The 15,068-nt window shown below is 39.9% G+C and overlaps 1 protein-coding gene across 6 annotated transcripts in view; it reads left to right on the top strand.

Annotated features, from left to right (window-relative positions):
* PHACTR4 (phosphatase and actin regulator 4) overlaps nucleotides 1–15,068 on the top strand; it is a 109,425-nt gene that overhangs the window by 64,947 nt on the left and 29,410 nt on the right. For 3 of the 6 annotated variants that reach the window (XM_039231876.1, XM_039231867.1, XM_039231855.1), the window contains 2 exons: nucleotides 10,100–10,273; nucleotides 10,827–10,907. In XM_039231876.1, the coding sequence (XP_039087807.1) occupies nucleotides 10,132–10,273; nucleotides 10,827–10,907 (223 nt within the window). In that variant the 5' untranslated portion in view covers nucleotides 10,100–10,131. Of the gene's footprint in view, nucleotides 1–8,842; nucleotides 8,871–10,099; nucleotides 10,274–10,826; nucleotides 10,908–15,068 lie in introns of all 6 variants that reach the window. The other 3 variants (XM_039231892.1, XM_039231862.1, XM_039231886.1) reach the window with 3 other exon arrangements.

Below are 15,068 nucleotides of genomic sequence, written 5' to 3'. Positions count from 1 at the left end.
CCTTTTGATTCATTTTGGTCTGAAATTCATAGTATGGATTCTCAAGCACATAATGATGGAGTAATTTGGGACAAGGTGATTTAGAAATATATGGTAAAATCAGTATGGAGAGTGTTGGATGAATAAAATTTAATGTAGGTATATAATATTAGCATAGGAATAAATAATAGATGGGTTAATTACAAATAAACTACTTCATAACACCTTAAAGAAAAACACTTGGCATTATTTGGTCATGAGAATTATTGGAGACATTTTCATACTTATCTAGATGTGACAGTAAATGTTTTCCTCTGGGAAGTAAGGAGCAGGCACACTTTGCACATGTAGTCAGAACTGAGGAGGAAGCAGTGGTGTAGAGTCTGGTACACTCCTTATAATAGGGTTTTCTGTTATCGAATGTGCCTGCCAACCAAAAATTATTGGCCCTTCTCTCTGCTCCAGTGGATTTCCTCAACAGCCCCTTGCAGGAAAACTTGGGAAAGTTTCGGTCTTTTTTCCATGAGAGAATATGTATTTTCTGGCACCTCACTATAAAACCTTACTCTCGACTTGGAATTTTTATCAAAAAGTGTATACATCTTGATATAGTTATCGTCTGAAAACTATTTTACCAGAGTTGGAATCCCAGACCTAACTGTGCCTGCCGGTATGGAAAGAGACTTTCCCCCTGTCTTCTCCAGTGCTTTGCCCAATTCTGTTTCCCAAAGGTCAGAGCTTTGCAGTATTTCGAAGGGACGTTATGGACCTGCTCTAGACAAAGCCTGCTTTGTTTGCTAGTGGCAGCTTTTGCTTTCTGTAATTTTGTTGTAGTTTTCTAAAACAGTTCTTTAAATCCAATAATAATCCTCTTTTAGAAGGCAAAAATGAGGAAGTGCAGTAGTGTAAGTACCACAGATTAATGTTCTCCATTTACAAGGTTTTGATGCTGTTAAAATGCTTGTATAAACACAAGATCTATTTCAAACTCCATGAGCATTTAAAAAAATAATCCCTAACTATTAGATTATAAAAATGATTGATCACAATATATGTAAGGCAAGTCATGCTGTGTATACCTTAAACTTAAAAAAGGATAATTGACACTTTTTTTTTTTTGAGAGACAGTGCAAGTGAATGAGGGGCAGAGAGAGAGAAAGAATCCCATGAGGAGTAGGGTGGGGGGAGGGAGAGAGAAAACTGGGGCTCACCGGAAACAGGGCTCATGCTCACCTGATGCGGGAATTGAACTCACTAACCGTGAGGTTATGACCTGAGCTGAAGTCAGATGCTTACCTGACTGAGCCACCAGGCGTCCATAATTGACACTTCTTGGTAATGAAGGGTATATCTTGTTGCACAAAACTATAGATTTTTAAAGTTTGGATAAAAAACCAGTTATTATAAAAGATTTATGGGTAAAATGGGAGAACTTTATACACTTCAAATCTAAACATTTTTAAACTTAATAAAGTGAAACAAATAGAGGTGGAACTAAGACCCAGTAATTTTGTTGCTTATTTATAAACTAAGCCTAATGAAGGAGAGAGAGTAGTGAAGACTGTGTTGAAAACTAAGTTTTCTGTTGACTCCAGTTGCCTGTGCCTTATCTTACCTTCCAACACGAGTAATTAAGAATTGGTTACAGGGGCACCTGGGTGGCTCAGTCCATTAAGCACCGACTTTGGCTCAGGTCATGATCTTGCAATTCGTAGGTTCGAGCTCCACATCGGGCTCTATGCTGACACCTCGGAGCCTGGAGCCTGCCTTGGATGCTGTGTCTCCCTCTCTCTCTGCCCCTCCCCTGTTCACGCTGTCTTTGTCACTCAGTCTTTCAAAAATGAATATACGTTAAAAAAAAAAGAAGAAAAGAAGAAGAAGAAGAATTGGTTATATGGGTGCCTGGGTGGCTCAGTGGGTTGAGTGTCATACTCTTGATTATGGCTCAGGTCATGATCTCATGGTACATGAGTTCGACCCCCACGCTGAGCTCTGCACTAATAGTGCAGAGCTTGCTTGGGATTCTCTGTCTCCCTCTCTCTCTGCCCCTCCCCTGTGCTCTCTCTCAAAAATTAATAAATAAACATTAAAAATTTGGGTTATAAATCAGGGGCACCTGAGTGGCTCAGTTGGAAGAGCATCTGACTCTTGATTTAGGCTCAGGTCACCATCCCAGGGTCCTGGGATTGAGCTCTATGTTGGACTCGATATTCTCTCTCCCTCTCTCTCTCTCTCTCTCTCTCAGGGCACCTGGTGGCTCAGTTGGTTAAGTGTCCAGCTCTTGATTTTGGCTCAGGTCATGATTGTACAATTTGTGAGATTGAACCCCACATCAGGCTCTGTGCTGACAGCACAGAGCCCGCTTGGGATTCTCTCTCTCCTCTCTCTCTCTGCCCTCCCCTGCTCACTCACTAAGTAAACAAACATCTTTTTTTAATTAAAAAAAAGATTCTCTGACCATCTCACCTGCTAACATTCTTTCTCTGTCCTAAAAAAAAAATATTAATTGTAAATCAGATCTGAAATGAACATTATCTTTGACCTATGGCTTTTTGTTTAACTCTGTTTTATCCTTATCTCTAGCAAATAATGTAGGTATAATGTAACTACAGCTTATAGTTAATGAGTACTTTATCTGAAGATGAAAAAGTGTTAAGTAATTTCTAATAATATTAATACATTTAGGGGTGCTTGGGTGGCTCAGTCAGTTGAGGCCAACTCTTGGTTTCAGCTCAGGTCCTTATCTCATGGTTTATGAAAATGAGCCCTGCATTGGGCTCTGTGCAGACAGCATGAAGCCTGCTTGGGATTCTCTCTCTTTCCCTCTCTCTCTCCCCCCCTCCCCCCTTCAAAATAAATAAATAAACATTAAAAGGAAGAAGACGACGAAGCCTATGAAGTATGACTTGCTACAACTTAAGTGAGGGAGCGGGTAGTTTGAATACCAGGGCGTAGTGTCAGGGTACTCCTGAAACCAGAAATTCCAGACTAATTTGGTTGCTTATCTTCCTCTCCCAACCTCCACTCCCTGCAAAAAACACCAAGATCTCCAACTCTGACATGCTTTCCTAGTGGGTTACAGCTGTATAACTCAAAGAAAAAAGTGTTTTCTTTAGGACACAGAATCACAAAACTATAGCCAGCACCCTATACCCAGTGTTCTGGCAAACAAAAGGAAACTACCTTGTTTTGGCTCTCATGGAAAACAGAATGGAGCCATAGGGCCATTGTAAATTCTGTAACTAGTTTAAACAGAAACAGTGGAGTATCCAGATGTGATTCCAAGCCTGTATATCATAAGTTAATTTTTTTATTTTGTGAGAGAAAGAAAGCACAAGTGGGAGAAAGGTAGAGACAGGAAAAAGTGAGAATCCCAAGCAGGCCCTGCACTGTCAGATGCTTAGCTGACTAAGCCACCCAGGCTGCCCTATATCATTAAAAAAATTTTAAAGGCATTATTTCTAGATTCTTTTTTTTTTTTTTTAATATTTTTATTTATTTCTAGGAGAGAGAGAGAGACAGCGTGAGCAGGGGAGGGTCAGAGAGAGAGGGAGATACAGACTCTGAAATAGGCTCCAGGCTCTGAGCTGGCAGTCAGCACAGAGCCCGACGCAGGGCTCAAACCCACAAACCGCGAAATCATGACCTGAGCGAAAGTCGGACGTTTAACCAACTAAGCCACCCAGGCGCCCCTCTAGATTCTTGAATATACTGTTTTTGTATGATTTTTTCATCTGTCAGTTTCTCTTTCTGTTGTAGTTTTGTAAGCAGTGTAATTGAATTTTCTTCCTGTCAGACAAATTCATAGTAAGAAACCTGAATCAGTTTCTCAGTTTTAATGGATCCAAGAATGCTACAGAGATTAGCGGCTTCATTAGATCTAGTCAGCTGCAGACATCACAGATTTACATATGCATTCTACAGCTAAAAAATTTACCCCTGATGAATTTTAGGTTATAAATTTGTTCTGTAACTCCTTTTGCACAAGGTTGTACTCATGGCAAACGGGTGGGTGGTGTGCTTAAAAGAATATGGGAGTAGATGGGAAGCCTGGGTAGCTTAGTCAGTTGAGCATCCGACTTTGGCTCAAGTCATGACCTTACGGCTTGTGAGTTCGAGCCCTGTATTGGGCTCTGTGCTGACAAGTCAGAGTCTGGAGTCTGCTTTGGAATCTCTGTCTCCCTCTCTCTCTGCCCCGGCCCTGCTTGTACTCTGTCTCTCCTTCAAAATTAAATAAACATTAAAAACAAAACAAAAAAACAGGATATGGGAGTAGAAAGTATTGTTTGGGTAATCCAAGTCTAGTCACTTTAACATGGATTACTACTACAGATACCAAGGAAAGATATCCTTGAGTGGTTTCAGACTGGTTTTCATGTGGGAAATAATGGATTTTTATAGGAACATATGTTTAGGGAGAATTGTTTTCTTTAGTGTATTTATGCATATGCTAGACTCTTGATTTTGGCTCATGTCATGATCTTGCAGTTCATGGGATCTAGTGTCTGGCTCTGCACTATCAGCATGGAGCCTAATTGGGATTCTCTCTCTCTCTCTTTTTCTCTGCCCCTCCTCTCACTCATGCTCTCTCTCAAAATAAATTAAAAAGCATTTAAAAAACACGTTAAATATAAATGGACTAAACACTCTATAGGACGACAGTTATCAAACTAGGTAGAAAAACAAAATCAAGGCACAAGTGTCATTAAATTGACACAGAATTTCATAATGATAAAAGGGTAATTTAACAGAAAGATATAATAACTCTAGATTTTTATACACCAAATAACATGGCTTTAAAGTATAGGGACTCCTGGGTGGCTCAGTCATTTGAGTGTATGCCTTTGGCTCAGTTCATGATCTTATAGTTTGTGAGGTTAAGCCCTGCATCAGGCTCTCTGCTTTCAGAACAGAGCCCACTTCAGATCCTCTGCCCCCCATGCTCTCCCTGCCCCTCCTCTGCTGGCACTCTCAAAATAAATATTTAAAAATATAAATAAATAAAAATTTTATGAAACAAGGGCGCCTGGCTGACTCAGAAGGGCATGTGACTCTTGATCTTGGGGTTGTGAGTTCTTTTTTTTTGTTTGTTTGGGGTTGTGAGTTCTAACCCCACATTAGGTATAGAGATTACTTAAAAATAAAATTGTATTATTTATTGATTGATTTTTAATTGTTTTTAAATGTTTATTTATCTTTGAGAGAGAGACAGAGTGTGAGCAGGGGAGAAGCAGAGAAGAGAGGGAGACACAGAATCAAAGCAGGCTCCAGGCTCCAAGCTGTCAGCACAGAGCCCAACTCAGGGCTCAAACTCACAAACTATGAGATCGTGTCCTGAGCTAAAATCGGATGCTTAACTGACTGAGCCATCCAGGCGCCCAAAAACAAAAATTTTTTAAATATACATATATGAAAAGAAAATAATTAATAGAACTATAAAGTGAAAGAGACAAATCCATTTTCCTGGATAGAGACATTAACATTCCTCTCTTGGTAATTGGTAGAACAAACTGACAACAAATCAGAAAGGATGTTAATGATTCTACAATGTGATTAAACAGCTTGACTTAATGGCATGTGTAGAACACTACACTCAACTGCATAATATACAAAACTACAAACTTTTTTATTGTTTATTTTTAATTTAAACTTTATCTGAAACTAAGTTGGGCAGGAAGGACCCTTATAGTTCTTCTGTAGAAATACTTATGCTTAAGTAGGAAACCCTGAATGATGTTAGGATTTTCTGCTTTATTTTTCTTCAACAAAGAATTAGGTTATAGACAGAGCAGGTCTGCCTGTCTCTTTCAACATGTATAAGATTTCCAGATAATAATCTGCGATGGGGTTCAACAAACCTGGCTGATCATAAGAATCACCTGTGAAGATTAAAAAAAAATGTTTTTTAATGTTTTATGTATTTCTACGAGAGGGAGAGAGGCAGGATGAGCAGGGGAGGGGCAGAGAGAGAGGGAGACAGAGAATCCAAAGCAGGCTCCAGGCTCTGAGCTGTGAGCACAGAGCCCAATGCGGGGCTGGAACCCATGAACCGTGAGATCACGACTTGAGCCGAAGTCGGACGCTTAACCAACTGAGCCACCCAGGCACCCCATCACCTGTGAAGATTTTTAAAAACAGATTTCTGGGTCCCACCACCTGGAGATTCTGTATTTTGAAAAGGTAACTGGGCTGATACCAAGTATTTGAATGGATTTAGGAGTTACTGGAATGTTGTATTTGTCATGTAGAGGGGGATGAGTGTGGAGAACATAAGAATATATGAGAATATTATAAGAATGAATGAATTTGGAATAATAGTTAGGTCAGGACTGGGTGTGGCTAAACCCCCCACTGCATAAGGCAAGAGGCATATCTGCTTCTAAAAGTTTTATAAACATGAAAATTAAGCATATTTATATAAAATATCAAAGAAAAAAATCTGCTCTCCTCTTTTTAAATTTATTTTTTATTTAAAATATTTTTAATCTTTATTTATTTTGAATGGGGGAGAGGCAAAGAGAGAGAGAATCCCAAGCAGGCTTTGGCGCAGAGCCCAATGTAGGGCTCAAACTCATGAACTATGAGATCATGACCTGAGCTGAAATCAAGAGTCAGACACTTGGGGCTCCTGGGTGGCTTAGTCGGTTAAGCATCCGACTTTTGCTTAGGTCATGATCTCGTGGTTCGTGGGTTCGAGCCCCGCGTCGGGCTCTGTGCTGACTGCCAGCTCAGAGCCTGGAGCCTGTTTCAGTCTGTGACTCCCTCTCTCTCTGACCCTCCCCTGCTCACGCTGTCTCTCTCTCTCCTAGAAATGAATAAAACATTTAAGAAAAAAAAAAAAAAGAGTCAGACACTTAACCAACTGAGCCAACCAGGTGCCCCCTCTCTCTGCTGTTCATATTCAATGACCATATTCAGTAACTTTACACAAAGAAAGAAGAGGGCTATCCTTAGCAATAGATGTGATGGTAGATACATTGGTTTTTATTATAGCTATTGGCATTTTCCACATACACTGTACTTTTGAATATAAGCTGAACTTGTCTTAAGCTCATATAGCTAGCGGGCATAAATATTTGAAAGGGTATCATGATTTTACTGTTTTGAATGTTTAAGAGGAAGGGGACATATAAATATATTGTTGAATAAAAGGAAGAATTAAAGGGAATGAGCTAAGTTCTACCTTCAGAATGTGATTAGACACCTGGCAAGGTGGTGAGAGAGCAAGCTAGATAGGCTGTTTCGTTCAAGGACTTGTCTGTGAATCCATTCTCACCTAATAACATTCCTGTAGCTTTCTGGCTGCTTTTCTTTGTAAAAAATATCACGTAGCACTCACATCTTCTTTCATATTGTTAGTTGTTTTGGCTTTTGAGTTTTTATATTACATTCCTTGGTGCTTTTAATCAAACAAACATTTTCCTCTCTGTCATTTGGAACTGAGTAGTGAAGTTCATTCAGTGGGTGGGTCAGCAGGAGATTTCAAGTTTCAGTCTCTCCTTGCCTCTAGCAAGGAAGGCGACTATGCACTGCTTATGGAACTTAGCTCCATTTCTGAAAGCATTGTCATTACCGTATGCTAAATATTATGATATATCTGAAATGTCTTGCGGTCTCATTGACATTTCATGATTGGGAGAATACTGTCTTAAAGCACTGGCTCTTAAAAGCAACACCATGTGGGGCGCCTGGATGGCTCAGTGGTTAAGCGTTGGGCTTTGGCTCAGGTCACGATCTCATGGTTCATGGGTTTGAATCCCACATCAGGCTCTGTGCTCACAGCTCAGAACTTAGAGCCTGCTTTGGATTCTGTGTCTCTCTGTCCCTTCCCATTCAGGCTTTCTCTCTCTCTCTCTCTCTCTCTCTCTCTCTTTGTCTCTGTCTCTATCTTTCTCTCTCTCTCAAAACAAAACAAAACAAAACATTAAAGAAGAAACACAAGGGGCACCTGGGTGGCTCAGTCAGTTAAGCATCCAACTTCAGCTCAGGTTATGATCTCATCGCTCGTGGGTTCAAGGCTCTGTGCTGACAGCTCAGAGCGTGGAGCCTGCTTCAGATTCTCTGTCTCCCTCTCAGTCTGCCTCTCCCCAGCTCACACTCTGCGTCTCCTTCTCTCAAAAATAAATAAAATTTTTTAATTAAATAAGTGAATGAATAAGCAACACCATATATTCACCATGTGCCACCCCTGGGAGTCCATCCCAGGCACCACTATGGGAATTTTTGTCACAGATGTTCTGATGTCTGTGGCAAGTAAACTTCTAAAAATCTGGTCAGTGTTCGAACAGTGAGATTCTCTTGCATATCATGGAAGGAATTAAAGTAGTTGAGACTCAGGATGTGTTCGAGTAAATCCTGCACCCAGGAAGGAAAGAGGCATGGTCCTCTCTTCTCGATCTGTTGCATTTTGGTAACCAGGACCCTGTTTGGCCCGGACCCTGTTTGGCCCGTGGTCAATACACAGTAGAATAATGCCTCCAGCAGTCACTGCTGCACTCAAAAAATGACAGTTGTGTAAAGTCTGACTTTCATCAGCAGGCTTCCCTAAGACCCCCGCTTATCAACCAAAAAAGACAGATTTGGACTTTGCAGTGTTTCTTTTAAAAAAATTAATGCTTGTGAATTATGTATTTTCTTTTGTGAAAAAATATCTACAGTATTAAAGGAAATAATTTTTAAGTACATATGTTATGCCTGTTTATCCTGCCCAAAAAGAGTGTTATTTGCTTCAGATGTGTACAATAAACATGTTAACTTATTACATGTGATAATATAGTGTGTGGTCCTGGATGTATTTCTGTAAAGGTTCCACTTTAATTTCAGGATGGTTATTCCACATGACTCTTTTTTTCTTCTCCTCTAGACTTCTCCAGAGAACCCTGGGACAGTAGGTGGAGTGCAAAGCTGTATTGTGTTGCCTTCCTGCTTTTTTTGTTGCTTTCCTGCTTTTATTTATTTATTTTATTATTATTATTATTTTTGGCCCAGTTTTGGCTGCTCCTTTCTCTGCCACTAAAGCTCACTAACGAAAACCCTGCATGTGTGGTCATTATGAGGGACTCATGGCCACTCGTTTCAGTCCTGCACATACAACATGTCAGTTATGTTTCTTGTCCTATCCTTAAGATCAGGATTGTCCCTAAAACAGTATTGTCACAGGCAAACTGGAATCTCACCTGTGCTTTCCAAAAAGATTTCATTTAAACAAATTTTTTTAAGTTTATTTATTTTCAGAGAGAGAGAAAGAAAAGAGGGAGAGAGCACGAGCAGGGGAGGGGCAGAGAGAGGGAGAGAGAATCCCAAGCAGGCCCCATGTTTTCAGTATGGAGCCCACATGGGGCTCGACCCCTCAAACTGACCTGATTTCACAGGTCATGAAATCAAGAGTCGGATACTTAACCAACTGAGCCACCCAAGCGCCCCCAAAAAGGTTTCATTTTAAAGCACTCTCTCTGTAATGCTCCAGGCCCCTTCCAGTGCTCCAAACCTAGGCTCTTGTGAAGGAAGAAGATAATCTGAAAAACAGATATAAATAAGGTGTTAACACTTACTGTGTTATCCCGTCTGAACTATTAACTTCCTAAGAGAGGAGGGCCGAGGGAGTGCTGTTTAGTAGAGAATGATGATGACTCACTCACTAACGATGGGACCCCCTGCTTCAGTAATATGGGAGGCTGTAATGGTAGCTGGGGAAGCCCTCCCTGACGCCACGAAGATGACAGTGGCAACAGCAACAGGCTGCACCGGGGCAAGATCTCATACATATGGAAAAGACTCCGTATTTGTGTGTGCATGCGTGTGTGTGTGTGTGTGTGCGCGCGCACGGGCGCACGTGCGTGCCCCTTTAGAGGTTTTGAGCTGGTTATGATCATCTCATTGAATTTTGTCCCAAAATGATGTCAGTTTGGTTTGGTTGTTTTTCCCTGTTCGTAATTTATCTGTTACAGATTTTGATGTTTGGTGTCCATGTGATGTCCAGGAATCTGTCTGCATGATTGTTTATCATTGCTCTGATCCTTTCCAACTACCACAGGAAGAGAGGGGAAGGGACCTTATAGAGATTATGCTGAAATAATAAATTGGCTGTTCCTTTCCCTTTGTGCCTTTCATCGTATCACAGAAGAAGCAGGCCAGCCCAACGCAGACCCAGGCATGGTCATGGACAGTGTGGAAGCAGGAGACATGACGCCTCCCACCAAAAGGAAGAGCAAGTTTTCAGGCTTTGGCAAAATCTTCAAGCCCTGGAAATGGCGGAAAAAAAAAAGTAGTGATAAATTCAAAGAGACATCAGAAGGTGAGATATTAAGATTTAAATATATGTTCTAAGTTAAAGAGTTTCTTATTTTAGAAGTACCTAACTTTTTCATTCTCTTTCCAAGCTACTATAACGCCCTATTTGAAGAGGGAATTCAGTCTTTCAGAAATAAAACCAAGTGATCATTCAGTAAGCCTTGTATACTATAGCCTCATCCCCAGATTGCTATTTTAATGGGCTTAAAGTGTATCAAGTGGTGAATGGAGTTCCTGAATGGTAGCAAATCTAAGATCCTTCTTTTTTCCCTACTCTGACCATTTAGGAAAGTTCATTTATAAATACCTTATTATTGAAATGCCAATTTAAAAAGAAAGAGGTAAAATTATATAAGGATAGTTCCTTTTGGAAATGCTTCTTTCCCAGTATCACAGGATATGAAAGAAATTAAGTTTAAATTTAAAGTTAATCTTCCTGTTCTTTCTTTCCAGAGAATAGAAAATTGAACCACATTATTCTTTTGCCTGTCAAGTTAGAATGCTTAACATTGACCTTTAACTGCCACAGTTCTGAGTGTTTCCCAATTTAATATTAGTTTTAGAGCGGAAAATATCTATGCGAAAACCAAGAGAAGAGCTGGTTAAAAGAGGGGTTCTGTTGGAAGACTCTGAGCAGGGTGAGTTTGTAAATAAACTACATATGTCTGTCTCTGTACACCCGGTGTTTGATCCTGACTAGGTATTTGAATTTTCTTTTGTTATTGCTATTGTTCAGAGGAAGGGGAGATTCTTTAAAACTGTCCATGCACCTGGAATTTTTTTTTTAATTTCTATAAAAAGAGAAAAAAACAACTCAGTAAAAGATCTACAAAAGCACTGGACAGTTCACTAAGGAATACATAACAAATGGGGGCACCTGGCTCAGTCCTTGGAGCACGCAACTCTTGATCTCGGGGTCATGAGTTCCAGCCCCATGTTGTGCATAAAGATTACTTTAAAAAATATTTGTAAATAGTTTAGCATAATCCATGAAACCTAGAGATAAGGATACCAATGTGCCAGCATGTCCGGAACTTGGTATATACTCAACAAAAACATGTATACATGGTTATCAGGAGACATATACAAATATGCTTGTAGCAGCAATATTTACTAACAATAGAACAAAATTGGAAACAACCCAAATGTCCACTGATAATAAAATGTAAAAACAACTTGTAGGGGCACCTGGGTGGCTCAGTCGGTTAAGCATCTGATTTAAGCTCAGGTCATGATCTCGCAGTTCATTAGTTCGAGCCCTTCGTTGGGCTCTGTGCTGACAGCTCAGAGCCTGGAGCCTGCTTCCGACTCTATGTCTCCCTGTCTCTCTGTCCCTTCCCATTCATGCTTGCTTTCTCTCTCTCTGTCTCAGTCTGTCTCTCTCTCTCAAAACAAAACATTAAAAAAATTTTTTAATTAAAAAAAAATCTTGCGATATACTTCTAAAATGAAATATTATACATGAATGAAAGCAAACTACACCTGCACGCTATAATTTGATTCTCATAAGTGATAGCGAGCAATTGAAGGCAGTCATGAAAGGATCTGTGTTGTTTCATTTCTATAAACGTGAAGAAAAAATAGGCTATATTAAGCCACAGTGTTTGGACATGCATGCTTAAATGGTTAAATTAAAACAAAGAGGATTAGCACAAGAGTTAGAAGAGTGATTGCTTTGTTCAGGGAAGGGAAGAGGCGTGTTACTAGAAGGGAAGGGAGGATTCAGCGGTCTGGAAACATTTCTTCATGTCCTTAATGGTCACACAAATGTCCTCATAATATTTCATTGAAAATCTATGTTTATGTTTTATACATTTTTCTCTATTATGTTGTACTGGACAATAAAAAATCGAATAGTAACAAGATATTTTGAGAGAATTCATTGTTGTGCTATCTATATTTGGTTTATCTAAGGAAGGCAAATATTTTTTGTGGGACTGAAAGTATCTAGCAAAGGGAAAATATTAAACCACGAGCGAGAATAACTGATTTTTTTTTTTTAAGAAATCTACATTTAGGGGGTATAAATATGAAAAGATTTCATTTCTTCTAACAATTACCTCCCATTTTCCTGTACTAAAGGCCATTTTCTCTGGGCGGCGGGGGGGGCGTTAAAAACAAAAAAAGGCTATTCACCCTTCCTTCCAAGTGTTTACCCTAACTGGCTATGATCTTTAACTCAGAAATTGAGAGGCTGGTGAAGGATCCTTGGAACCAGCCTTCTCTGTGTCTCTGTATGTTCTTAGTTTTGTACCAGCTGCAGTACTTTGTCACTTGCCTTTGTTTGTTTGTTTGTTTGTTTCACCAAATTTGTCTCCATGCCCGTATTGCTGCCTTACTCTTCTGTTTGTCATAAAAAAACAAGTTTTGGTATTTCAACACTTGATACTGGTTTAATAATGTCAGGACTTTCCTCTAACGTGTGCTTTTATGAAGCAGCTAATTGGAGGAATTAAGATGACAGTACGTTGGTGGTATTTCGTTTTCTTCACTAGAGTTCCTTTGCATGAGACAAAATCTGAAGGCCAAGTTTTAAAACATTTCATATCCTTGGAACAATGTGAGAAAGGAACCAAACTAAAGGAATATTATACATTTTAGGTTTGGAATTATGTTAATATATTGCTTATTCGTTAAATTTAATTTAAATTATGTAAATTGAGGATTTTTTAGTCTCAGCTATTTGAAAATTTAACAAAGAAAACAAAGACGAAACAAAATTACCAAAATATTAATTAGCATTGTTTACCTGTGGATGTTGGGATGGGAATACAAGGTTTTGTTTTGGGTTATTTCTTTTTTCTGTTTTTCTGAAATTTTTACGTGGTTAACTGAGCATGGATAACCACTTTTTTTTATGAGACTATTTGTTTTTTACATTTGGACACAAATTCTTCTAGGTTTTGGGGCACCTGGGTGGCTCTGTCAGTTAAGCAACCAACTTCAGCTCAGGTCATGATTTCATGGCTCATGAGTTCAAGACCCCCTGTGCTAACAGCTCAGAGCCTGGAGCCTGCTTCGGATTCTGTGTCTCTCGCTCTCTGTGCCTGCCCACTTGTGCTCTGTCTGTTTCTCTCTCAAAAATAAATAAACATTAAAAATTTTTTTTAATTATATAGGTTTTTTAGGTAGCTAACTATAATTATACCTCTGTTGCAGCACCTTTGACCCTAGCTTTTTTTTTTAACCATTACTCTTTTTTTTAATGGTTTATTGTCAAGTTGGTTTCCATGTAACACCCAATGCTCATCCCCATAAGTGCCCTCCTCCAAAGCCCATCACCTCCTTTCCCTCCCCCCACCCCCATCTGCCCTCAGTTTGTTCTTGACATTCAAGAGTCTCTCATGGTTTGCCTCCCTCCCTCTCCCCAACTATTTCCCCCCTTCTCCTCCCCCATGGTCCTCCGTTAAGTTCTTCCCAGTCCTCCTATATGTGCAAACATATGTTATCTGTCCTTCTCTGCCTGACTTACTTCGCTCAGCATAACACCCTCAATGTCCATCCATGTTGCTACACATGGCCAGATTTCATTGTTTCTCATTGCCATGGAGTATTCCATGGTATAGATAAACCACATCTTCTTGATCCATTTGTCCGTTGATGGACACTTAGGTTCTTTCCATGTTTTGGCTATTGTTGAGAGTGCTGCTATGAACATTGGGGTACATGACCATTACTTTTTTGATAATAGCCATTCCTCACCCTGTGCCCTCTGTTGCCTCTCACCTTTATTGCTCACTCACCCACAAACCCCATACATTACTTGTTTATTGTTTTTCACATTCATTCATTCTGTTTTACCCTGTGCTTCCTATTGACTCTTTTATTTTTTTAACTTTTATTTTTAATGTTTATTTAGAGAGAGAGTGCATGCACAAGCGGTCGGGAGAGGGGCAGAGAGAGACGGAGAGAATCCTAAGCAGGCTCTGCGCTATTAGCACAGATCCTGATGTGGGGCTCAGTCTCACAAACCATGAGATCATGACCTGAGTCAAAATCAGGAATCGGGTGTTTAACCAACTGAGCCACCCAGGCATCCTAACATTTATTTATTTTTGAGAGACAGAGATAAAGTGTGAGCAGAGAGGGGCAGAGAGAGAGGGAGACACAGAATCAAATCAGAAGCAGGCTCCAGGTTCCTAGCTGTCAGCAAAGAGCCTGACTTGGGGCTCAAACCCACAAACCACAAAATCATGAACTGAGCTGAAGTCAGATGCTTAACCAACTGAGTCACCCAGGCGCCTCCCTATTGGCTCTTGATCCAAGTCCTTTTCAGTCTACAAGCTCAAAAGGCCGATTGATAAATGAGTTGTAGTCATTGGATAAGATGCTACTCTGCCAACCAGGGAACTGACCAAAAGCTTTACTCTATAGGAAGAAACTCCAAGACAGTCCTCAAGGCCTGGCTTATATATATATCCACTTTCGGCCAAAAGCAACATTTGAATTTTGAAGTTTTTATTTATACTCAAACACAGCTTTTGGCTTGATTATGGTTCTAACTTTGACTATATTATAAAATATTTAATATGTTTTCTGTGATGGGACAAGGACATTCATAGATTTTAAAGTGAGATGCTGCTTATACTCTGTTCTTTTAGCATTGCAAAAAGCTTTTGCATTAAATATAAAAAAATTTATTTTTTTTTACATTTTTTAAAAAAATATTTTTATTTGGGGCGCCTGGGTGGCTTAGTCGGTTAAGCATCCGACTTTCGCTTAGGTCATGATCTCGCGGTTGGTGGGTTCAAGCCCCACGTCGGGCTCTGTGCTGACTGCCAGCTCAGAGCCTGGAGCCT

This window comes from Hyaena hyaena, unplaced genomic scaffold (assembly GCF_003009895.1).
Source record: "Hyaena hyaena isolate Hyena2069 unplaced genomic scaffold, ASM300989v1 scaffold_3, whole genome shotgun sequence".
NCBI lineage: Eukaryota > Metazoa > Chordata > Mammalia > Carnivora > Hyaenidae > Hyaena > Hyaena hyaena.
The sequence above is the reverse complement of the archived record's forward strand: the minus strand, read 5'-3'. Positions and strand labels throughout refer to the sequence as shown.